This window comes from Podarcis vaucheri (genome assembly GCF_965113315.1).
Source record: "Podarcis vaucheri genome assembly, chromosome: 17".
Classification (NCBI taxonomy): Eukaryota; Metazoa; Chordata; class Lepidosauria; order Squamata; family Lacertidae; genus Podarcis; species Podarcis vaucheri.
In genome coordinates this window covers 35,543,590-35,568,964 of record NC_138755.1, presented here as the reverse complement: position 1 = coordinate 35,568,964, position 25,375 = coordinate 35,543,590, and the positions used below count along the sequence as shown (strand labels likewise).

Sequence of the window (25,375 nt, the reverse complement as noted above, 5' to 3'; positions counted from 1 at the left end):
AAATTCTGCAGGGCACCAGCTGGGAAATGACCTCACTGTGTTTTAAGCCGCAAATGTGAATAACATGCCCTCAGATTATAGCTGTGCCTTCTGCAAAAAAACCAAACAAACAGAAAACACCTCTGGACGCCATAAGAGGCAATGCTCCTCTCGGTTTATAAACACGCCAGCAGTTATTTGGAAATATCAAAAGTAGAGGCCTCCAGTGTCTGCCTGCTCAAGTTCTGGACTTGCCTGGGCATGTGAGAATTTTTGAAGTTGACCACTCCACCCAAGGCTAGCCTAGTTCTCCACAGCAGTTGCAGAAATGCTTCTTAAAAGTCAGCCAAAATGGGTATCTCATTTGCCCCAAATGGGTGGCAGTATTTGTTATGTACTGAAGTTCTCACCCTGGGCCAGCAGGGGGATACTGTAGATAGTTCAGGTCCACATATGCAAATAAGGGATCAAAAGTGACGTTCAGTGATTGGATAGTTACAGAAAATGGTTACTGTTGCGTTCTAGTGGAGCTCTATATAAGCAGGCTGGCTGAACCCTTCAGTTCAGTTCTGTTCTGGCCTGTGAATAAACAAGAGCTGTTTGAAGAATCGCTGTGTCGTCTGATATGTTCACCCACAACTTAACAATATTTGTGTAACAGACAACAGAGAATGCACTGGTAGCAGTTCTCTCTCCCTGCTGTGCTTGATGCACCTATAACTTTAGCTTGGGTGTGTCTGAATCCCATTGATTCAGCTGGTTTGTTTGTTTTTTCCCTCCATAGCAGAGGCAGAACATGAGTTTTTGCCCCCTGTGAAAACCCCCACAGATGTCGTTGGCCCGAAGGCAGCCTCTCTCCCAGCGCCTCTGCAGCCTTCTCATGCTCTTCAGAACATCTCCCTCAAGCATCCTTGGATTGAAATACAGTAACTGTTTTTATCTTTTTTTTTCGAATTTCTGGAAACTAGCTATGTTAAGTCTGTTGCACCACTAGCAGCAGAGTCCTTTTGACATCTCGAGGTCTAACAAATGCTCCTTTGTGTCCTGAGTTTTGAAAGGCGAGAGCCAAACAGATGGCCTGAAAGAGGAACCCTGCTGTAGGCATGGGTGTCGCTATAGAGGGGGAAGATGTTGTTATGGAAGGTGACATTATACTTTTTTTAAAAAAAAGCAAAATTATTAATATGCTTAAATGTGTATTTGAGCTTTATTAAATGAAAAAGGGAAAGGCTTGAAAGTGCACAACTTGCATTGATCAACTCTTGTAAGCATTTATGGCTCAATCACTATTTCAGTAAACTCACAGATGTTGCATAAGAACTTATGGAAAGCTGCGCCGCATCCAATCAAGGACCCCTCTAGCTAAACCATATTCCTGTGTTGCAGGGGGTTGCACTAGGTCAGGGTTTCCTAAATTTGGGTCTCCAGCTCTTTTTGGACTACAACTCCCATCATCCCTAGCTGGTGGTCAGGAATGATGGGAATTGTAGTCCCAAAAAACCAGCAGGAGACCTCAGTTTGGGAAACTCTGGACTAGATGATCCTCAGGGTCCCTTCCAACACTACAAATCTCGGATTCTGTGTCCATGAAGGACTTGAATAAAACATTGTGCTCCCCACCCAACAGCTGTTTCTCCCTAGCAACCAGGGAGAAACAAGGTTACTCAGAAGCAAAAATGTGGGGAAGTAAACATTGCGCAGGAACAAAGAATTCCCCCACGAACCTTCCTCTTTGTTCATATTACATTCAAATAGAATATTTAGGCGCAACTGTAATGTTTGAGTTTTGTAAGATTTTGTGCAGATTTCTCTGTTGCGCATATGCTTGTACCTCACTTGATCTCTTTACATATGATCAATATACACTTGATGACGTACTGCTGAATGTGTGAACCAGCTCCAGGAAGTGACATTGTACAGTGGTACCTCGGGTTACATACGCTTCAGGTTACAGACTCTGCTAACCCAGAAATAGTGCTTCAGGTTATGCACTTTGCTTCAGGATGAGAACAGAAATTGTGCTCCGGCGGCGCAGCAGCAGCAAGAGGCCCCATTAGCTAAAGTGGTGCTTCAGGTTAAGAACAGTTTCAGGTTAAGTACGGACCTCCGGAACGAATTAAGTACTTAACCTGAGGTACCACTGTATTTGAAGAATGATGATACAGTCATCAGATGACGAGATTGCATGTATGAACCCGGCCCAAAGTGAGTCGAAGTCCTGTGAGTTTGCAACAGCTGGGAGCAATGGCTACTAAATGAAAAAACCGTCCGAAGTTACTAGGAAACGACTGGATGTTGTTGCAGGAAGATGTTGCATTGTGGCATGAGTGTACCAAAACAGCCAGCGGCATTTAAGCGTTATTAATTCACAGGTTCTGTCTAACCATTCCCATGCGCTTCTGTGCTTCTAGGAACACGGTGCATAATCTTTATGGTAGCTGGCAGAGCCGGAGGGACAATGGTGGCATGTCTTGTTTTGAGGGGATCCAAGACGACCTTGAAAACGCAGCCGATGAAGAGCAGGCAGAAACCGAAGCGGGAGATGCAGGTACTTATTTCTGCACGATGGTGAGGACATTTAAAAATAGCATTGCTTACTTGTTATTCTCAGGGCCGGATTTAGATTTGATGAGGCCCTAAGCCACTGAAGGTAATGGGGCCCTTTATATGTCCAGCTGTCCTTTGTCAACAACAAATTGTCGCTTTTTTGTGTTGAATAAGTTGAATGGTAATTTATGGACCTAATAGGCACCTAAAGCCATTTGCACATGCAGAATGTAGGCACCCTGTATATAGAAATGAGCGAGCCAGTGATATTTTAGGGAGCAGGCTAGCAGGCGGGACCCATGACTTACGTCATAGGAGCCTGCACAACACAAAACACTGTTGCTGTTTTATTTTATTTGTTTTTTATCTTATTTTTTGGAAATGTACATGTCAGGGAACTGACATCAGAGCGAGAGGCGAAGGGGAGGCTCCCAGATTCTGCTGGCGAAGGACCCAGCAGCAGGGGGAGAAACAGCTCAGTAGAGGGGGAAGCCAATCAGCGCAACACCGGGGATAAAGGGGGGCAGACGGGGGAAGTGGAGAGAGGGCTCAGGGACTCTTCACTGGACATCAGTCAGGAGAGCCCAGGTCCTCCGCTACCCATGCCTTCCCTGCGCAGAAGACTCCCGCGCAGTGAGAGGAGGAGGAGACTGGGTGTCAAACAACTTTTATGTTGGAAGAGGTTCAAGAAACGCCCACTGACGGATTCTGCCAGTGACTGAGGCAGCCACCATGAGAAGGGGCTGTGCAGTCAGAAAGTTTTAACAAGGCAAATTAACCGAGAAAGGCACCAGTGTACGCATGAGTAACTCATACCCATTACAGTACACCCAGTTTCTTTCCCCTTTAATTTTTTTTTGGGGGGGCAAGAAAGTGGGGCCATAAACTATAGCTTGTTTAGCTTATACATTAATCCGACACTGGTTATTCTGCACAGCTGTGAGGGAGAAACTGGGGAAAGTGAGCACAAAAGCCTTCATTGAAGCCTCTGGGATTTATTCTGAGTAAATATCAGGGTTTAATTAAGCATTTCTAGGTAACCTGGGCATAGACCCATGGTAGCACAAACTTGCAAAAACGTTTGCACATGCTAAGATACACCCATACACCAGAATGTCCAACTTTCAGATGTGGGGGTGGGGAACATCTGACTCGAATTTCTATAATACCTTGCTGTGTGAATTCTGGGCCCAGTATGCAGTACAGTGGTACCTTAGTACTCAAAGGCCTTAGTTCCCAAACGCCGAAAACCTGGAAGTAAGCGTTCCGATTTTCAAACATTTTTCAGAAGCCAAACGACCCATGCAGCTGTCGGCTATTGTTTCTGGGGCACCTGCACCAATCAGAAGCTGCGCCTTGGTTTTCAAACATTTCGGAAGCCTAACGGACTTCCAGAATGGATTAAGTTTGGCGCTTTTGTTTTGCTACTTTGCATTTTTGTTTTTGAGGCTTTTTCGGTTACCGTATTTTTCGCTCTATAACACGCACCCGACCATAACACGCACGTAGTTTTTAGAGAAGGAAAATCCGTAGGCATGCCACCCGTAGGCATTCCCTCCATAACACGCACAGACATTTCCCCTTACTTTCTAGGAGGAAAAAAGTGAGTGTTATAGTGCAAAAAATACGGTAATTTGTTTTTGTGACTGTGTGGAATCCAGTTCAGCTACTGATCGGTTGTGTGACTGCGGAAATGGATAAAAACGCCCTATCCAAACAATGACTATCATCAGTCTGGGTAAATAATAATAATAATAATTTTAATTTTTCTCATCTACAATACTGCCTTATTTATTTTATAGTACAGTACACTGATTATTGCTTTCATGTTATGGATCAGTGGCCTTGTTCAATAGTAAAATTCATGTTAAATTGCTGTTTTAGGGGTTGTTTTTAAAAGTCTGGAATGGATTAATTTGTTTTGCATTACTTTCTATGGGAAAGCGTGCCTTGGTTTTGGGAACGGACTTCCGGAACGGATTAAATTTGAAAACCAAGGTACCACTGTACTGGATTTTCTAGACCTAGAATGCATGGATCGGGCCCTTCTTCCTACCTCCAGTCTGCTGGCGAGAAGTGCTGCTTATGTACTCATTAGAAGTAAAACAAGCCTTGCTTAATATCGAACATTGCTTTCTCTCTCACTCAAATTTTGTCCATCTAAACCGTTTCTCACTCACTCACCCACCTCATCTTGCTATTGCAAATACACACAAGTTGCCAGTACAGTGGCGTAGCGTGGGTTGTCAGCACCTGGGGCAAGGCAAGTAATTTGCGCCCCCTAACCCGTGGATTTGCGCCCCCTAACCCTAACCCCCAGATGTTGTGCCCGGTGTGCCCGGCCCCCCTGCACCCCCCCACGCTACGCCACTGCATGTGCGTAAAGTATACCCAAATTTGCCCAAGCAAGCAAGCAAGTCACTCTTTTCCGCTCTTACCTTCACTCGCCCTCCGAGCGGACTTCGGCAGAAGCAGCTGCGCCTGCAAAGGGCCCGATCCGCTTCCTGATCAAACGGCAGGCAATGTTATGGGGCAAGGATCGAGCCAGCGAGCAGCGGCTGTTTCCTGGTCGGCTGGGGCGGGGCGGTGCCAGGCAGTCCCGGCATGGCAAGCCGCGAAGGAGCGGAAAGCAAGACAACAATGGATTCCGCCGCTGCGCGCTTGGCGGGGGAAGCGGGGAGGCGCGCCTTGCCGCGTCTTTCTCCAAGAAATATTCCACGTTCTTGCCCGAGGCGAGGGCGATTTTTCCCCCGGAGAGCTCGAAGGTTTGCGGCTTATTTTGCGACGCTTTAAGCTGGCCCTGATAATACCTGGCTGTAGGTTTCCTAACCCGTTTCCTAACCCGCCCCCTAACCCGTGGATTTGCGCCCCCTAACCCTAACCCCCAGATGTTGCGCCCGGTGCGGCCGGGCCCCCCTGCACCCCCCACGCTACACCACTGTGCCAGTAACCACAGTTGCCGGTAACCACAGATCAAAACAATCTGTGCCACCACTGGAAAGCAGGAAAGTGTCCTATGTTCTTTTCTTCCTCAGGCGCAACAGAGACGCAGAAGGATCCAAAGTCAAGGCTAAAGCCACCTTTGGTTAGAAAAGACAAAAAGGAAAGCAGGAGTTTGCGTTGTTTTGCTGAAGGGGCAAGAGATGGGAGAGCAGCTTCTCTTCAGCACCAAATTTTGGTCCTTGAAGAGGATGTCAAAGCTCAGAAGGTAATCTTGCCCTGATATGTGCGTTTGGTATGGATGGAGTCACCATACCATTTTGATCTATGGGGAAATGTGCTTAATTGCCTTTTGATCTTGGCACAATATTGTACAAGAAAGGTGTGTTTCTGCCTCATGCATTACTGTTGTTGGCAAGAGAAGAACAGGACCAATGTTGGTGAACGCTGCATTAGAAGGTATTATGAAAGGAAACACACCCATCTTCTCTTCTAGCATCTAAATACTGTGCCCCAAGTCCAGATTCTAATTTGCCTTTTCTTCTGGGCTCTGGTAGAAGGGTCATTCTAGAGCTATAGTGTGTTTCCTTTTTACTAGGTTGTGGTAGAGGGATGGTTGTGGAACCAAGGTTGGGAAATGGTTGGAATACTTGTGTGGTTGTGCCCAGGTACTGGAGAACTGTTCAGAGTTACAGCTAAGAGGGATAACTGCCAGTATAGCTTGAAGAACATGAGCCAACAGTGTGACGCGGCAGCTAAAAAAGCCAATGCAATTCTGGGCTGCATCAATAGGAGTATAGCATCTAGATCAAGGGAAGTAATAGTGCCGCTGTATTCTGCTCTGGTCAGACCTCACCTGGAGTACTGTGTCCAGTTCTGGGCACCACAGTTCAAGAAGGACACTGACAGACTGGAACGTGTCCAGAGGAGGGCAACCAAAATGGTCAAAGGCCTGGAAACGATGCCTTATGAGGAACGGCTAAGGGAGCTGGGCATGTTTAGCCTGGAGAAGAGGAGGTTAAGGGGTGATATGATAGCCATGTTCAAATATATAAAAGGATGTCACATAGAGGAGGGAGAAAGGTTGTTTTCTGCTGCTCCAGAGAAGCGGACACGGAGCAATGGATCCAAACTACAAGAAAGAAGATTCCACCTAAACATTAGGAAGAACTTCCTGACAGTAAGAGCTGTTTGACAGTGGAATTTGCTGCCAAGGAGTGTGGTGGAGTCTCCTACTTTGGAGGTCTTTAAGCAGAGTCTTGACAACCATATGTCAGGAGTGCTCTGATGGTGTTTCCTGCTTGGCAGGGGGTTGGACTCGATGGCCCTTGTGGTCTCTTCCAACTCTATGATTCTATGTTTCTAAGAACCGATTTCTCTCTAGTAACTCACAGAGGCACCATCCTACACAAGCCTAACAGTGGGTCACAGACTGAGTGATTGCATCAGCCTGTGATACAAACTCCCCGCTGAAAACTGCATTTCCTGTGCAACTGCTGAAGGACAACGTTGTTCCTGATATTTTGGGGGGAAACTGAAGTTAGAACATCTAACCTATTATGAAATACAAGCTGATTCTCTAACGGTGCTCTTAGGTTTTTTTCATGGTGAGGCTGTCAAAAGGTTTCTAAAATAAGTTGAATTCTCGGAGGAACAAAAATCTGATTGTTTTATGGAAGACTGGTGGCGGCCATATTTGGTATCTAAGTCTTGCCAAATCAAGCTGAAGTTTTTTTTAAAAAAAACCTAAGAAAACACTTTTTCTTATACGTTTCATTTTAACTGGTAAATTATTCAACGTCTTATCTTAATTCGAAGATTATGATTTTTATCATTTTGTTGCAGGATCAATGTAAATTTAACTAGCCTGTTAGTTAATGCCTCATTTGTGCTTCTAGAATATCGGCACAGCATCAACTCTCTGAATCTTGGGAATTCCTCTCCAGACCTGTATCTGAAGAATCATTGTGGCTTACTGTCCTCACTAATTATAGTTGGAATGGAAAATTAGCTCATCCTCATATGATAGAAATGCATCATTCTTTGTTCCTTTCCAGATACAGAAATGTACAGTGGTGCCCCGCAAGATGAACGCCTCGCGAGACGAAAAACTTCTCCCCGGACTCCTTTTGAACCAAGGGGCTGCAACGGGGAGAAGCGATCTTCTCCCCTCCGCCCCTTGCTTCAAAAGAGGGGACAGAGGGGAAGGTGCGCGACTTCCCGTCTCTCCCCGGACCCCTTTTGAACCAAGGGGCGGCAACGGGGAGAAGCGATCTTCTCCTCTCCGCCCCTTGCTTCAAAAGAGGGGACAGAGCGGCGCTTCCCCTCTGTCCCCGGACGGTCTCCATAGGAACGCATTGATTGATTTTCAATGCATTCCTATGGGAAACCGTGCTTCGCAAGACGAAAAACTCGCAAGAAGAAAAAACTTGCGGAACGAATTAATTTCGTCTTGCGAGGCACCACTGTATGTTTGATCACTTTGGAATCCTGTGCTTCCTTCCAAGTTGTTCAGAGTATGACTTATAAAGCTGCCTTTAGAAAATTAAGGGTCCCTCCCCCATCTTTACTTTTACAGGAATTGGTTAAGCTTCTCCACAAAGCCCTGGAGGCAGCCCAGCAAGAGAAGCGAGAGTCCTGCAGGTACCTGGTCACGGCAAAGGAGGAGGATAGGCTGGAGCTGGTGAGGCACAAAGTGAGGCAGATTGCCGAGCTGAATAAACAGGTCGAAGCGCTGGAGATGGAGAAAAAGGAGCTGGAGCAGGGCCTGGCTTTGAAGGACGGGCACATCGGGGAGCTGAAGGGCCACGTGCAGCTCCTGATGGACAAAAACCAGGCCAAGCAACAAGTCATCCTGAAGCTGACGGAGCAACTCGCCAGAGACATGCCTGACTCTGTTGGGGAGGCAGACACCATTCCCATGGAGACCTTGTACAAGCAGCAGGAAGAGATTGAACACCTGAAGGTACTCTGAGGCAAATGGGGCAATGGCAGGGCCGGTCCTACCATTGGGGAGAGCCTTGGGGGAGCAAATGTGTTGGGGGCGGCACAACAGTAAATGCCCCCAGGCAAATGCCTCTTTAGTCCCCTGTCCCTTGTCTGTTGCTGCACAAGCTGTCCTGGGGGCCCTTATCTGTCCTGATGATTCAGGTACTATCCCATCCCTGGTGTTGAAGGGAAAATTAACTACTAGTCTCATCAGCTTCCGTCACTGGGAGGGGGCACCATCTCTGGTGGCAAAATGCTTTGGCCTGGGTACAGGAGGAGGTGACGATTATGACCTCACTCCTTCCACAGTTGCACCTTGGTGATATGTTATCCCATCGTTCTATAATAATAATAATAATAATTTATTATTTGTACCCCGCCCATCTGGCTGGGTTTCCCCAGCCACTCTGGGCGGCTTCCACAGAGACCAAAAATACACTAAAATATCATACATTAAAAACTTCCCTGAACAGGGCTGCCTTAAGATGTCTTCTGAATGTCAGGTAGTTGTTTATCTCCTTGACATCTGGTGGGCGGGCGTTCCACGGGGCGGGTGCCACTACTGAGAAGGCCCTCTGTCTGGTTCCCTGTAACTTCACTTCTCGCAATGAGGGAACCGCCAGAATCTGTTTTATTTTTGTGGCAAGTCTGTGTGCACCACGATACCATAGCATCTCCTTTAAGAAACAGCCCGGAATATGATATTGAGCAGAGGATTCAGTCTCCTTTAAAAAAAAAATAAAAATCACTGTGCTCCTTCATCCCAAAGGAGCCCTCACCAGGTTGGAGGTGTAATGTTTTCTATCTGTCTGCAAAATAGGACTTTCTGTTCCTTTTTGTCACCAGTGCCCTCGGCCTGTTTGAGGAGCCATGGAAAGAGTCCGACAACGACACAGTTTGCCCCCATCTTTCTGTCAGACACCATTTGTCCATTCATAAACCCAACAAATTTCTCGGCTGTACAAATCACAGTTGTGCCAACAGGTTATTTCTACGTGTCGTCTCTTGTCTTTTTGCCAGGATGACTTAGAAGCGTACAAGATTCAGAACCAATTTCTGAACTGCGAAATCCACCAGGTTACGAAAATCTGGAGCACGGTAGCGCAGAAAGAGAAGACCCTACTGATGAAGGTAAAAAGCAAAGTCTTTTTAAAAGTCCAGTGTTTGTGCTTTAGGCCCCATCTGCGCTATACATCTACTGTATAACAGTATCATACGACTTTAAAACATCTGTAGCTTTCCCCCAAAGAACTGTAGTTTGTTGAAAGTGCTGATGATTTTTAGGAGACCCCTATTCCTCTCCCTTCGCATAGCTATGATTCCCAGAGTTCCCTGGGAAGAGGGAACCACTCTGAGAATTCCCAGAATTTGGGGGTGAGAGGGGAGTCAAGGTGCTTTAAATGTGTGTTGAATGTGAGGTGTGGATCTTTGTGTTTGCCTGTGATGCTCTCCAGCTTTCTAGGAGCCAACCTCAGCTGTCTGACCTTAGGTTGCTTGTGGCTACTTCTGAGCATAACACAACAACAGGAAGCCATGGTCATATTCTGACTGCAACACTTTTTTAAAAAATTCCAGTGTGCTCGTCTGCAAGCCCACAACTGCCAGATTGAGAGCAAGTACCTGATGATTCTGCGGAAGCTGCAAGGCCTACCGGACTTTGCCAGTGAACATGAGGAAATGCTGAAGGGCCTTATCCAGGAAGCACTTCAGTGGGGTGTGAAGGAGGAAGCCACGATCCCTGCACATCTGAGCCCAATCAAGTAATGGCTGTGTGTGTGTGGGTTTAAAATAGATGCAGCGCTCTTTTATTTTCACCAGGCTCGCTGTTTCTGAATATGATGCTGGTTTAGATGGGTCTGATTCATCAGACAATCCTTATATTCTTACTGTCCGTGAGCTGTCATTGGCAGATTATCAGCTAACGCTTTATTTGATAATCCTATTTTTAATCCACAAAGGCACATTTTCACTTGTGGGGCTGCGAGATGAGGGTAGACTCGCTTACATTATGAGGTTACCTTTGATTTTGGTGTGTTACTGTAGCAGAGAAAGGCAAAAGAAAATATGAGCTGGTTTTTCCTTCAAACAGTCAGTGGTAGCATTTTATATCATCCTTAAACTGTACATTATCTTACTTTTTTATTGTCAAACAGGCACCTACATTAAGATCTTTGGCAAGATACATTTTTAAAAATAATGATAATAATTGTTATTAGGAAGTTTACAAACTTTTCTTTAATTAATTTGACAGCTCTAGAACTTGATGTTTTCCCCATATTCTTCTCTTTTGACCGTTCAGCCAGTATGATGACTATGGGTTTATGACAATTCCTGAGTACGAAGCTGCAGACTGGAAGCTTCTGGCAAAAATCCAGGCTCTGGAGATCAAATCCAGTAACCTCCTGAACCAGGATGCCATGGAGAAAACTCTCTCTGACCGGTGGAATAATCTTGGGGAACTTACTCCCTCCTCAGAGCTCAAGAGCTTGCTGCGCTGCGGCGTCCCAATAGACCACCGCCAACGAGTGTGGAGATGGATTGTGAGCAGGCGGGTACAGCACGTTCGCTCTCCAGGCCATTACCAAAACTTGCTCCAGAAGTGTGAAGCTGCTGAGCAGCCAGCTTCCCGACAGATTGAGCTGGATCTGCCTCGCACGCTCACCAACAACAGGCACTTCAGTTCCCCTGCTTCCCAGCTTCTTCCCAAACTCCAAAGGATTTTGCTTGCATTCTCTCTGCAAAATCCCACCATTGGCTATTGCCAGGGACTGAACAGGTAAAGGGTGCTAGCTCATTGCTGACCTTTTTAAACTCTTATGTTTGCAACAAATATTAGGGTCAGTAAAAGTAATAATTTACAGTGGTATAATTAATAATTTACAGTGGTACCTTGTTACTTGAATGGTGTGGCTCCCGAACAAATCGGCTCCTGAAGGCCGCAAACGCAGAAGTTTGTGTTCTGGTTTGCGAACGTTTTTTGGAAGCCAAACGTCCAACGTGGCTTCCAATTGAGTGCAGGAAGCTCCTGCAGCCAACTGGAAGCCACGCCTTGGTTTTTGAACCATTTCGGGAGTCGAATGGACTCCCAGAACAGATTAAGTTCAAGAACCAAGATACCACTGTAGTGTTGTTGTTCTTCTTGTTGTTATTATTTAATTGAATTTGTATACCACCCTATACCCGGAGGTCTCAGGGAAGTCCACAGAACAAGATCAACGTAAAAACCAAAATATATAGTATCAAAATAAAAACAACCCACTAACACCCCCATCTGACCAGATTGCCCCAGCCACTATGGGTAGCTCCCAACACAATATTAAAAACACACTAAAACACCAAACATTAAAAAGTTCCCTATACAATCTAAGTATAATGTGAAAAATTAGTCATGAGATGTATTTGACAATGACTCCAGCTGGAACTGCTGTGTTCTGACAAAGCTATAAGGCGTACATGAAACCATTCAAACAGCCAAATGTTTTCTTGTGCCTATTTGCACAAGACAACTGCTGAAAAGATGAGCTGCTCTTACTCAAAGGTTGCCAACCTTTTTTTTAGGCCCAGGGGCCATGATCATATTGGGAATGTTGAGAGAGTATCATGGTCACCAGGGAGAAAATGGCTGCCTTGGAGCGTGTGGCATAACGCAAAATGGCTGCTGCATCTGAAAGAGAGACTGAGGCAGAAATGATGTGGGCACTGCTGCCGCCACACTGCCCCACCAACTACCCACAGTCAATATAATAATAATAATAATAATTTATTATTTATACCCCGCCCATCTGGCTGAGTTTCCCCAGCCACTCTGGGCGGCTCCCAATCAGTGTTAAAAACAGTACAGCGTTACATATTAAAAACTTCCCTGAACAGGGCTGCCTTAAGATGTCTTCTGAATGTCAGGTAATTATTTATCTCTTTGACATCTGATGGGAGGGCGTTCCACAGGACGGGCGCCACTACCGAGAAGGCCCTCTGTCTGGTTCCCTGTAGCCTCACTTCTCGCAATGAGGGAACCGTCAGAAGGCCCTCGGCGCTGGATCTCAGTGTCCGGGCTGAACGATGGGGGTGAAGACGCTCCTTCAGGTATACAGGACCGAGGCTGTCTAGGGCTTTAAAGGTCAGCACCAACACTTTGAATTGTGCTCAGAAACGCACTGGGAGCCAATGCAGATCTCTCAGAACCGGTGTTATATGGTCTCGGCGGCCACTCCCAGTCACCAGTCTAGCTGCCGCAATCTGGATTAATTGCAGTTTCCGGGTCACCTTCAAAGGTAGCCCCATGTAGAGCGCATTGCAGTAGTCCAAGCGTGAGATAACTAGAGCATGCACCACTCTGGCGAGACAGTTCGCGGGCAGGTAGGGTCTTAGCCTGCGTACCAGGTGGATTCAATGGGGGAAAGGCACTTACATCAGCTTACTCTGCACTCACTTGTTGAGAGAAGCTATTTGTATCTCTCCTCTGTTCAGAACAGGTGTGTATCCAATCTTGGCAACCAGTGAAATATGTACATGCAACATGTACATGCAACAGTGAAACATGTACATGCAACAAGAGTGTTGTGTTCAGTGCAGGAAAAGACAGTGCAAACAGAAACTGACCAGGAAGATCAGTCAGTCTCTTGTGTGCAGTAGCTTTTTGAAAGAATATTTACTGAGACCTTTTGCAAGACACCATAGAAAGAACCACCAGGGCACCACAGTAAGAACTGGCAGCTACTGTGGCACCTGTTGAATAGTTAAATTAACAAGTTGGCTGCCTATTTACCACATGTAGTGTTAAGTTTCAGAAGAAACTTCCTGCTTCTTCTCCATTTCCCTCTTGTGGGAATTTTCCAGCTTGAAGGACCGTAGCTGTAAGAACTGCCTGCCATTATTGCCTGCTTTCCTTAACAGTGATATTAGGGGATGATTAGCTGCTTGTGCTTAAAATGGTGCCCCTTCAGAGTTTGTGCGGCCCCACAAACCTCTGTGTGTGACAGAGCTCCTCAGACATGTCTGCTCTAGTCACTGTTAGAGTCCGACAGTGGCTGTTTGCGGAAACGCCTCCAACAAAGAAGTTCCTTAACGGAAACACGTCTCCTGGACTCACGACGTGACAGCTTCCGACGAAGCATGGGTCTCCCTGCAATTGCTTCTGACACCTCCCCACTATTTTCACTGGACGTGTCTCTCACCCCTTTCTCCCTCCTGCTTCCTGCCTGCGCTGCTGCATCTCTCTCAGTATCCCTGAGATCCTCCTCCAGAGACCCCGCGCTCCCCCTGCTGGTCCCTGCTTTGGCTGTTGAGTCTCTCCCAGTCTCTGGGAGCCCTATCACCTCCTTTCCCTCTGAGGTCAGTTCCCTGACATCCACCTCCCCTCCAGGGCCCCCTTCCCCCCCGCCCCCTCCCTCTCCTCTGGGCGGTGAGGAGCTGAAACCCCGAAACGAATCCTCTTCATCTTCCGACGTCTCGAACATCTCCCTCCATCGGTCTTTGTTCCGACTCGCTGAATCCTCCTCCACCTCGGAATCAGAGAACCCCTCCAACTCCTCTTCTTCGTCTGTGGTGGCGAAGTATTCCCTCCGGAACCTCGCCACTGGCTGGTGTTTTCGAGGGAATCTCTGATGAAAAGTTTCAATTAGAACCTCGTCATCTACATCCTCTGCCCTGACCCAGGTGTTTTCCGACTCCGGTTCCCCTTCCCACATTACCAAATACTCTACTTGCTCTCCTTTCCACCTGGAATCTAGGATCTCCGCTGCATGGTAGCTGTGTTCTTTTTCCTCCATCGCTGGTCCCCTATTGACCCTCCCCTCTCTGTCCCCTATATACGGTGACAGCAACGATCTGTGGAACACTGGGTGCAACTTCATGTGGTTCGGTAACCGGAGTCTGAAAGCCACTGGGTTGACCTGTTGCGTGACTTCAAATGGGCCCAGTCTTTTGGGTCTTAACTTCTTACAACCTCCTTTAAATGGTAACCCTTGGGTGGACAGCCACACCTGGTCTCCCACCCTAAGGCTTTCCCCTTCCCTTCTGGTTTTGTCTGCCTGCCTCTTATATTCCTCCTTCGCCCGGTTTAAATTAAGTTGGAGTTGGCGATGGATCGCTTCCATTTCTTCAACGAACTGTTCTGCTGCTGGAACGCTCCAGTTCTCCCCCTCCCCCCCTGGGAAGGCTCGGGGATGACACCCGTGATTGGCCAAAAAAGGGCTCATTCCCGTGGACACGTTCTCTGCATTGTTGTAAGCAAATTCTGCCAACGCCAGCTTCTCCACCCAATCATTCTCTCTGTCATTAACATAACACCTCAAATATTGCTGGAGGACACCATTAGCTCTTTCCGCCTGCCCGTTGGTTTCTGGATGACGGGCAGTAGAGAAATTAACCTCTACATGCAGTAAGCTCATGAGCTTCCTCCAGAACCTGGAAGTAAATTGTTTCCCTCGGTCCGAAACCACCCTCAAGGGGGCGCCATGCAACCTAAACACATTTTCCACAAACAATTTGGCGGTTTCTTCTGCTGTGACCGCATGTGAGCAGGCTATAAAGTGTGCCATCTTGGTTAACAGATCTACCACCACCATAATGGCTGTTTTCCCTTTGGACCTGGGCAGATCAGTCATAAAATCTATTGCCACTGCCTCCCACGGTCTTTCCGGCGTGGGTAGTGGTTCTAATAAACCTGCCGGTGCCCGCCTCTCCCCCTTGGCTCGTTGGCAACGGTCACACCCTCTCACATATTCACGCACATCTTCCCTGACCTTGGGCCACCAGAATTCCCTGGTAACCAGCCACATGGTTTTGTGTTGCCCAAAATGCCCTGCTGTGGGGTTATCGTGCAGTTGCTTGAGTACCTTTTCCCTCAATTCCCCTTCAGGTATGTATAACGCTCCCTTGTAGTACAACGCCCCATTTCTCTCCTCAAAACCCCCGGGTTTGTCTCCCTCCCTCCTAAGACTCCTGAGTTTGTCCTGGGCGTATACATCCTGCCCCGTTCCCTCTACCAGTTCCCTTTGCCCCACCAATGCCGCCCCACACACCCAGCGGTCCTCGGGAATGACATGGGTCTCTTCGGGTACACCCTCTCCCTCCAAATATTCAGGTTTGCGTGAGAGAGCGTCCGCCCTAACGTTCTCCGGGCCTGGTACGTAACAAATCTCAAAGTTAAATTTGGAGAACTCCTGGGCCCATCTCAACTGCCGTTGGTTGAGCACTCGCGCAGTTCTCCAATACTCTAGATTCTTATGGTCCGTGCACACTTGCACCTTCTGTTGTGCACCAATTAGTAGGTGCCTCCATCTCCGGAAGGCCTCATAAATTGCAAGAAGTTCCCGGTCGTACACCGTGTAGTTCCTCTCAGACTTGTTCAGCTTCCGCGAAAAGAAGGCACACGGTCGCCACTCCGACCCCTCCTTCCCCGGCTGCAGAAGAAGCACCGCCCCTATGGCTCGGTCCGACGCGTCTGTTTCGACCCTCAGCTTTTTTTGTAAATCCACATGTAGAAGTTGTTCGCCAGAGGCGAAGGCCCTTTTCAGTTCCTCAAACGCTCGCTCCGCCTCCCCCGTCCAAACAAACTTCTTTTTGCTGCTGAGACAGTCCGTGATGGGCGCCGTCAGGTGGGCGAAGTTGCGGATGAACTTACGATAAAAGTTTCCAAACCCTAGGAACCTCTGCACATCCTTCTTGGTCTTGGGTGTTTTCCATTCCAGCACCGCTTGAACCTTGCCGGGGTCCATGGCCAACCCTTTGTCTGACAAGCGGTACCCCAGGAATTCCACCTCCTTGGTATGAAACTGACACTTCTCCAGTTTCACCCACAGTCGGTTGGCTTGCAGCCTGCTCAACACTTCTCTGACGTCTCTCACATGTTGCTCCTCATTCTCCGAATACACCAACACGTCATCTAAGAAGGCCACGCAATTCTTGTAGAGCAAAGGCCCCAGTACGTGGTTCATGAAAGCTTGAAAACACGCGGAGCCTGTTTGTAATCCAAAAGGCATAACTAAGTATTCAAATGCCCCCAAAGGGGTGAACATGGTGGTCTTCCATTCATCCCCTTTCCTTATACGTATCAGGTTGTACGCCCCCCTTAGGTCCAGCTTTGTAAAAATCTTTCCCTTCCGCACCCTGGTCAAAATATCATCAATCCTGGGCATAGGAAAAGCCGCCGGCTCTGTCACTGCATTTAGGGCCCGAAAGTCACATACCAGCCTCGGCTTGTCCGTGTTTTTTTTGTCCACAAAAAACACTGGGCTACCCCCCGCTGCCTTGGACTCTCTGATGAAGCCCCTCTTCAGGTTCTTGTCAATGAACGCTCGCAACTCCTGCATTTCCCTGTCTGACATGGCATACAACTTGCCTACAGGAAGCTGTGCTCCAGGGAGTAAATTGATCTGGCAATCAAAGGGTCTATGCGGAGGTAGTTGGTCAGCTTCCTTCTCGCTGAACACGTCGCTGAGATCAGCATACTGTGGTGGCACCTTCCCCTTCTCCACTACTTCAGTCCCTGCCAGGGTGGCTTGGGCCCCTGCTGACCCCTTTTCCCCCCTGCAGTGTTCTAAGCAATGTGCGGAACCGAAGGAAACCACTCTTTGATGCCAGCCCACCAGCGGATCATGTAGGGCTAGCCAGCTCATTCCCAAAATAATGGGAGCACCTCCCAAGGTGGCCACATTAAACGCTATCAGTTCTGTGTGCCTTGCCACCCTCATTATCATTGGGATGGTCTGCAAGCTGACTCCTCCTCCCAACAGTTCCCTGCCATCGATCGTGGTCACCTGCAGGGGGTTGCTTAAAGGGATAGTCTGTATCTGGTGTTCAGCAGCAAACTCCTTGCTCATAAAATTGCAGGAGCTGCCTGAGTCCAACAGTGCCTTTATTTTTAGGGGGTGTCCATTTTGCAGCTCTAGCGACACTTCAATCACTAGAGCCGGTCGAGGAGCTTCTGGCACTGGCACTTGGGGAAGGGGCACTTTCACTGCTCTTTGGCCTGGCTGCAGTGCCCTGATGGCAACCAGGCGTTGGCTTTTACCTGCTCCGTTTCTCCCTGCTCTTCCCCCTCAACAGTTCCCACCATCCCTTGCCATTCCTTCCTCTGGGGGCAGACTCTGGCAAAGTGGCCTGGCTGTTGGCAGAGATAGCATTTCCGGGCTCCCTTTCCCTCCTTCTTCGCCCCCTCACTGGGCTTTGAAACTGCGCGCGCGCGGGCTGTTCCGATTTCCATCGGCTCTGCCGGCGGGAAAGCTGGCTCAGGAATGTCTGGAATGCGTAACTCCTTCCAACGTTCCCCTCTCCCTTCCCGCCTCTCCAAGGCTCTTGCCTCCTGGCGCGCTCCAATGGTCAGCGCAGATTTGGTCAGCTGATCCATAGACACCGCCCTGGGGCTCCTGGCCAGCTCGTCTTTCACAGCTGAAGAAAGACCTTCTTCAAATAGCATCTGAATGGGTGCTGCCGATAAATCCCACCCCAATCTGTGAATCAGCATGGTAAATTCAGTCCAGTACTCACGGACAGATCTGCTTCCCTGCTTGCAAGCCATTAACTGTCTGCGCACCGCACCTTCCTCAACGTCGCTGGAAAACATGATATCCATTGCACGAAAAAATTTCATAGTGTCCTTTAGGATATCGTTGTGCGTTGCCATCAGGGGTCGAACCCAGTCTCGCGCGCCCTTCTCAAGATGCCCAATTACAAAAGCAACTCGAGATTCCTCATCAGGGAACTCATCAAACTGGACATTCAGGGCATATTGCATTTCAGTCCTAAAGGCATGGTAATCCTTGGGGTCCCCCCCAAACTTCTGCACCAATCCTGGTACCTTTCTGGGGAACTGAGTGGTTCTCCCCTTCTTGTCTGCATCTTGAGCCCTCCTCTCCTCGAGCCTCGCCGTCTGCAGCGCCAGTTGGACCTCCAATGCTCGGCATCTTTCTTCCAAGCTTGGATCAGCTCCTCCCCCTGCTCCGGCTGGGTCGCTCATGATGCTTTCTCCTGCACAGACAGCGTACAGAGACTGTCGGACTGCTATTAGGGGATGATTAGCTGCTTGTGCTTAAAATGGTGCCCCTTCAGAGTTTGTGCGGCCCCACAAACCTCTGTGTGTGACAGAGCTCCTCAGACATGTCTGCTCTAGTCACTGTTAGAGTCCGACAGTGGCTGTTTGCGGAAACGCCTCCAACAAAGAAGTTCCTTAACGGAAACACGTCTCCTGGACTCACGACGTGACAGCTTCCGACGAAGCATGGGTCTCCCTGCAATTGCTTCTGACACCTCCCCACTATTTTCACTGGACGTGTCTCTCACCCCTTTCTCCCTCCTGCTTCCTGCCTGCGCTGCTGCATCTCTCTCAGTATCCCTGAGATCCTCCTCCAGAGACCCCGCGCTCCCCCTGCTGGTCCCTGCTTTGGCTGTTGAGTCTCTCCCAGTCTCTGGGAGCCCTATCACCTCCTTTCCCTCTGAGGTCAGTTCCCTGACAAGTGATGTCTCTTTATTCATCCCAGATTGGCAGCCATTGCACTACTGGTTCTAGAGGAAGAAGAAAATGCTTTCTGGTGCCTAGTTCATATCACTGAAAACCTAATGCCTCCAGATTATTATAGCAACACACTAATAGGCTCACAAGTAAGTAGTCTGGGACTCCCCACCAAGCCGTACAATAGGACAGTCATGTGTGAAAGAAAAACGGGTTGTTTTAAAAGGATTGCATATCCTTATGATGGAAGTGGTGCTTCTAGAGGAAAAATTCCAACGCACTTCACATAGGTGTTGGCACAGGCCTGGCTTACATCGTTCTGCGATTCATGTTAAACTAGGCAGTTGATTACTTAACAAAATAATGGAGCTTCACACCTAATCCAGTGGTTTGCATGATGTCAAGAATCAAATTGTCCTTAAAACTAATTAATTCCTTCTTCACTGTGGCCTAATTTGGACATAATGCAAAGTTTGGCATAAAGTTACACACAAACCATTCAATTGTAGCTCATACCAATGTGATCATCAGTACCGTGGGATCCTAGGATTACCCATTTTTTAAATTACAGATAGGTAGCCGTGTTGGTCTGCCATAGTCAAAACAAAAAAATCCTTCCAGTAGCACCTTAAAGACCAACTAAGTTAGTTCTTGGTATGAGCTTTCGTGTGCATGCACACTTCTTCAGATACATTTTTAAAATGTATTTTTTTTAGGCGGAAGTGCAAAAAACCCCTTTTGGCATCACAGAAGGAACCTATGGGAGAGTCAGTAACACACACACACACACACACACACACACACACTTAAGAAAAAATGACCAAAGGGAGCGGGGTTTGGAGGGCCACACACACACACACAAATCATTTTGTAACCACAATATCGGAGTGGGGAAGCTTTGGAAGCAGATTTTGTGCTTCGTTCTCTTGGTTCTGCCTCCACTGCAGAAAGTATAACCATAGCTTGTGTGTGTATCCCTATAACTGTACTGTGCCGCGAGTCGAAAGTTTTGATTTTGTTAGATCGGTCAGGTGTTTACGAGTACAATTAACCCCTGCGGATTTTGGAGGACTCTGAGAAAGTACTGACAAAGCATCCTTTCAAATACGGTTATTGGTTCTTATTGATGTTTTGCTGAATCCAGGTGGATCAAAGAGTCTTTAAAGATTTCTTGTCAGAGAAGCTTCCCAGGCTGGCAGCTCATCTGGAGCAGCACCGAATCGACTTGGGCCTGGTGACCTTCAATTGGTTCTTGGTCGTATTTGTAGACAGTCTTGTTAGCGATATCCTCTTCAGGGTATGGGACGCCTTTCTCTATGAAGGTACTAAGGTAAGAGTATCCCTGCCTCCTATCCCTCCTACATTCTCACTTCATATACAGTGGTGCCTCGCAAGACGAAATTAATCTGTTCTGCGAGTCTCTTCGTCTTGCGGTTTTTTCGTCTTGCGAAGCACGGCTATTAGCGGCTTAGCGGCTATTAGTGGCTTAGCGGCTTTAAGAAAAAGGAAACAAACTCGCAAGAACTCGCAAAAACTTGCGAAGCAAGCCCATAGGGAAATTCGTCTTGCGGAACGACTCAAAAAACGGAAAACTCTTTCATCTTGCGCGTTGTCCGTCTTGCGCGGTATTCGTCTTGCGAGGTACCACTGTATCAGTCTCTGCAGAGATGTTTTAGCAACCAGGCATTTAGGACAGGCTTCCGATGTGTCTATTGAACCTATATCCTCCTGCCTCAGTGATGTTACCTTTATCATCTGTGTGGCTCTGACTCCACCCCTCCTATGACATCCCTGTCAGCCATGTTTTTCTTTGTCCCAGGTGATATTCCGTTACGCTCTGGCAATATTTAAATACAACGAAGAAGCGATACTGAGGATCCAGGACAGCCTGGAGATTTACCAGTACATGCGTTTTTTCACCAAAACCATCTGTGATGGCAGGTAAGGATGACGTCAGGAAGTGTTTCGGATAGGGATTGTGGTTGTCAGGTGACAGTTTGTCATTCAGAGAACTGGAAAAATTCAAAAACTGGGATTGAGGGCAGGCACAGATCAGGAATAAGCAATAGCAAGAGACTGATTTATAAAACCCAAACTACAAGATCCAAACTACAAGAAAGAAGATTCCACCTAAACATTAGGAAGAACTTCCTGACAGTAAGAGCTGTTCGACAGTGGAATTTGTTGCCAAGGAGTGTGGTGGAGTCTCCTACTTTGGAGGTCTCTAAGCAGAGGCTTGACAACCATATGTCAGGAGTGCTCTGATGGTGTTTCCTGCTTGGCAGGGGGTTGGACTCGATGGCCCTTGTGGTCTCTTCCAACTCTAGGATTCTAACCCCTGCTTACGAATGGAGCACACTTGAACAGGAAGGAAAGGGTGAAATGGCTGCTGAGTGATACTCATGACTTTGTAACTTATAAAGTAGCACTGTATGCATTGGCAGCTAAGAAGATCAGGAGAAAAGAACTAGATAAAATAGCGGTGAATTGCAAAGGTGATTCGGACATTTAAGCTGGCACATTCTATCTGAGAACCCCCTGCTATTATAGCGTATGCAACAAATAATTTCTAGGAGATGTAACCGTGGTTCATTGTATTCACAGTCCCTGATGTTTTTATGGTGTTTATGGTTATTGTTGTCTTTCTTTTTGTTTCCTTTGCGAATGATGCCATGGCCTTTGGCTAGTGCAATAAAGTTGATGATGATGAATAGCATTGGCGCCATGTTTATCTGAGGCAAATCAGAGGCTAGGAACCAAACCAAGTACAGCTAGGTTAGGGCTAAAGTGAAACCTTTTTCTCTCACACACAGAGACATGCTGGAGCCATTTCCCTCATACTGATGTGCAACACTGCATATGAGTTGCTGATCAGATGGGGAAATGTTCACACTCCAGTTGTGTGGGGGCAGCACCACAGGGAAGTGGCTTCCACATGATGCGGTGTGTGAAAATAATGCCTGAGGCAACACTGAAACAATACTCCTTTAAAAGCATACCCCCTTATATATACCCCTGGGCTCTGAGGTGAATCCTGCCCAGTGGCGTAGCATGGGTTCTCAGCACCCGGGGCAAGGCAAGTAATTTGCGCCCCCTAACCCGTGGATTTTAGCACTTGAGTCTCTTCCGCGCCCCCCCCCAGATGTTGCACCAGGTGCGGCAGCCCCCCTGCACCCCCCACACTACGCCACTGCTCCCACCACAAGTCTTCAGGACAGCCATCCGAAGGCTGGCGCGGGGAGAAGGTCTCTCCGCCCCACCGCCAGGCTTTGGAGCAGCCTTCCAAAGGCTGGCGGCGGGAGGAGGTCTCTCCCGCCTTGGAGAGGTTCCCGCTTCCTCGAGGGGGGCCGGCCAAACGCACCCCCCCCAAATGTTGCGCCCGGTGCGGCCGGCACCCCTGGCACCCCCCACGCTACGCCACTGATCCTGCCTCTTCTTGAACGTGTGTGCCTATGTATTTGATAGTTTCATTGATCACCGGCAAATATAATCTGCACATCTAAAACATAGGTCCATGTTTTTGTATATAATAATCCTTTATTCCAGGAAATCCTGGGGTTCGTCAGAAAGCTTTTCAGGAGTGTTTAATGAGCAGATCAGTAATGGCTGACCAGTTTTCCTGAAGGACAGATGTCCTGCTACAACTCATTTTCCCTCTGTAATGCTTAGCCTCTGGGTTGTATTGGGTGTGTTCTAGATTGCATTCTCATTTCACAGAAGGTGGCAGATTGGGCCGGCCCTACCATTAGGCATAATAAGGCTGATACCTCAAGCTGAGGTTTCTGGGGGGTCAGGGCACCTGTGAAGTACTAGAAAACAGAGCTGTGTGAACCCCATGGCCGGATTTAGGTTTGATGAGGCCCTAAGCTACTGAAGGTAATGGGGCCTGAAATATACTCAGAGTCGCAAAGTGATTTCATGCTCTTTATTCAGCTCATAGTGGTGAGGAGGAATGAATGAAAGTCCCCTCAAAGTATCTGCTTTATATACATTATTTACACAATGGGCTGCACATGATTGGTTAATTCTGGAATTCTACTGTAAGCCAATCAGGTTGTGGATTCACTTATATCTGGAGCAGGATTGGGTGGTTCCTGCCAACCAATCATACTGCTGCATTGTTCTTGGACCAATCAGACTGCTGCAATTTGGATCCTATTGTTCTAGGACCAATCAGACTGCTGCAGTTTGGATCCTATTCAACTCAGTACATAACAGGACCCTTTATATGTGATAGTTTAGGGAGCGGGCTAGCAGGCGGGGCCCATTACTTACATCATAGGAGCCTACACAACACAAAACACTGTTGCTGTATGTAGGTTTTATTTTATTTGTTTTTTATCTTATATTTTGGAAATGTACATCCAGATTTTTTCCTTTATTTTTTTCCCCGGGGGCCCCCAAGAGAGTGGGGCCCTAAACTATAGCTTGTTTGGCTTATACATAAATCCGGCACTGCCCATAGCCTGCCTTGTTCCCCTAAATGAGCCTTAGGAGCAGTGGAGGATGTCGTCCCATTGCCAGTGTTTAAGAATCCACTGCAAATCCAGTACACAAAAGGAGCAACATTTTGTCCATGACTTCAGACAGCAAAATTACTTGGGGCAGCCCTGTAATTTAGTCCAGTAGACTTGGCCTTGTGCTCACCCTAAAACATTCCCCAGAATCTTCTGTATTGAAGAGAGGTTCCTTCCTTACCAGAAAAAGAATTGTGGGAAATACCAGTCGTAAATTTTGAAATACTGTTTTAGAACAGTAGTGCAGAGAACCAGTAAATTGGTCTGGCACACAGCTGCATCTAAGGGTGTTTCTAATCTTATGTGGCCTGAAATATGAGGGCAGTGGCGTAGCGTGGGTTGTCAGCACCCGGGGCAAGGCAAGTAATTTGCGCCCCCTAACCCGTGGATTTTAGCACTCGAGTCTCTTCCACACACACACCCAGATGTTGCGCCCGGTGCGGCAGGCCCCCCCCTGCACCCCCCACGCTACGCCACTGTATGAGGGCATGGTGCAGAGAAGACCCAGAGCTTTGATCCCTGGGTGACACTTTCTGTCTCTGGAAGACAAACCTCTTTCAGAAATCCTGCCCCATTTTTGTGAGGGAAGCCAAAATAGCATGTAGAATTCCCACAAGTCTCTCTTCAATGTCTACTTAGTCCAAGCTACCTTTAAAAATTCTGGCTCCTATGCTTGCCCTCTTCCAGGAAGCTGATGAACATCGCCTTCAGTGACATGAACCCATTTCCCATGAAAGTTTTACAAAATCGGCGCCGAGTGTACAGGTTAAAACTGGAGTCTGAGATGAGAGAACTGGAGCAGATAAAAGTCGAGTACATGAAGGAACAGGCAGAACATGCTGCCAGCAACTCGAATGGAGCCGTGAGTGAGGATGAAGAAGATATGTAACTCCAGTTTCCTCCTCCCAGCTGGCCTTCAAACATAATTTTTCACTACTTTGCAGCGGCGTAGCGTGAGTTGTCAGCACCCGGGGCAAGGCAAGTAATTTGCGCCCCCTAACCCGGGGCAAGGCAAGTAATTTGCGCCCCCCCAAACCCCTAACCTGCCGATCTGAGGTGAGTTGCCGCTGGCGCTGCCGCCCAAACCACGCCGCTTGCCCGGAGGAGGAGGGGGGCAGAGAGGCGAGGAAAATGCAACATGGCCCAGCAGCAGCAGCAGCAGCAGCAGCAGCGGAGACGGGGCTGTGAGGAGGGGCTGCCTGGCTCGTCCTCCGCGGCCCTGACGCACGGGGCTGAGAGCCGCTGCCTGCCGGACGCCTTCAGCCCGGGCGCGCGCACAGCTCGCCGGCTCCACGAGACATGGGGCTCTGCTACAGCCTGCGCCGGAGGCTCTTCGGCTACTCCGGAGGCAGCGAGCGCGCCCCCCCAGTTGTTGCGCCCGGTGCGGCTGGCCCCCCCCACGCTATGCCACTGCTACTTTGGAAACAAAAAAGTGTTAACACTAGCTACCCATGAGCAAAGATGCACTGGATTGTCTTCAAGTGAACTGGAAAAAAATCATGTACTTTGGAAGCCTTGTTTCTCACTAAGGCCTTTTCTTGACGTAGCGTGTGGTGTACAATATTTCCAAAAAGTCACCGCACCAGAAAATCTCTGCAGTCTGCTTCCCTTTTTGGATAACATCAGGTATTGTAGATCTCAATTTAGAGGTCTGTCCCCATTCCTCAACCCACAATCCATCACTCTGGGCCTATGTGCTTTCTGTACTCACAGATACGAATTAAATACCTGAGACAACAAGCTAGTGAAGTACCAGCACTTAACTACCTTCTGGTCTCCTCATGAGGACCAGTCATGGGTCTGTGCATACATACACACACTCAGATAATTGTCCCTGACTGGATGTGCTAATCTGTGGATTTGGAGTTGATTTCCATATACATTTCACACCCTAAACTCTATGTGAAATTCTTTTCCTTCTGCTGTTCTGGTTTTGTAAGGAACTGGTGATGTG

The 25,375-nt window shown here is 48.0% G+C and overlaps 1 protein-coding gene across 2 annotated transcripts in view; it reads left to right on the top strand.

Annotated features, from left to right (window-relative positions):
- Window positions 1-24,362, top strand: part of TBC1D2 (TBC1 domain family member 2) — a 32,802-nt gene extending 8,440 nt beyond the window's left edge. The window contains exons 4-14 of one of the 2 annotated variants that reach the window (XM_082204688.1): window positions 767-905; window positions 2,391-2,527; window positions 5,562-5,734; window positions 8,045-8,431; window positions 9,475-9,585; window positions 10,030-10,214; window positions 10,754-11,230; window positions 18,933-19,053; window positions 20,049-20,234; window positions 20,724-20,845; window positions 24,109-24,362. In XM_082204688.1, the coding sequence (XP_082060814.1) occupies window positions 767-905; window positions 2,391-2,527; window positions 5,562-5,734; window positions 8,045-8,431; window positions 9,475-9,585; window positions 10,030-10,214; window positions 10,754-11,230; window positions 18,933-19,053; window positions 20,049-20,234; window positions 20,724-20,845; window positions 24,109-24,310 (2,240 nt within the window). In that variant the 3' untranslated portion in view covers window positions 24,311-24,362. Of the gene's footprint in view, window positions 1-763; window positions 906-2,390; window positions 2,528-5,561; window positions 5,735-8,044; window positions 8,432-9,474; window positions 9,586-10,029; window positions 10,215-10,753; window positions 11,231-18,932; window positions 19,054-20,048; window positions 20,235-20,723; window positions 20,846-24,108 lie in introns of both variants that reach the window. The other variant, XM_082204687.1, reaches the window with a different exon arrangement.
- The last annotated feature ends 1,013 nt before the right edge of the window (window positions 24,363-25,375 follow it).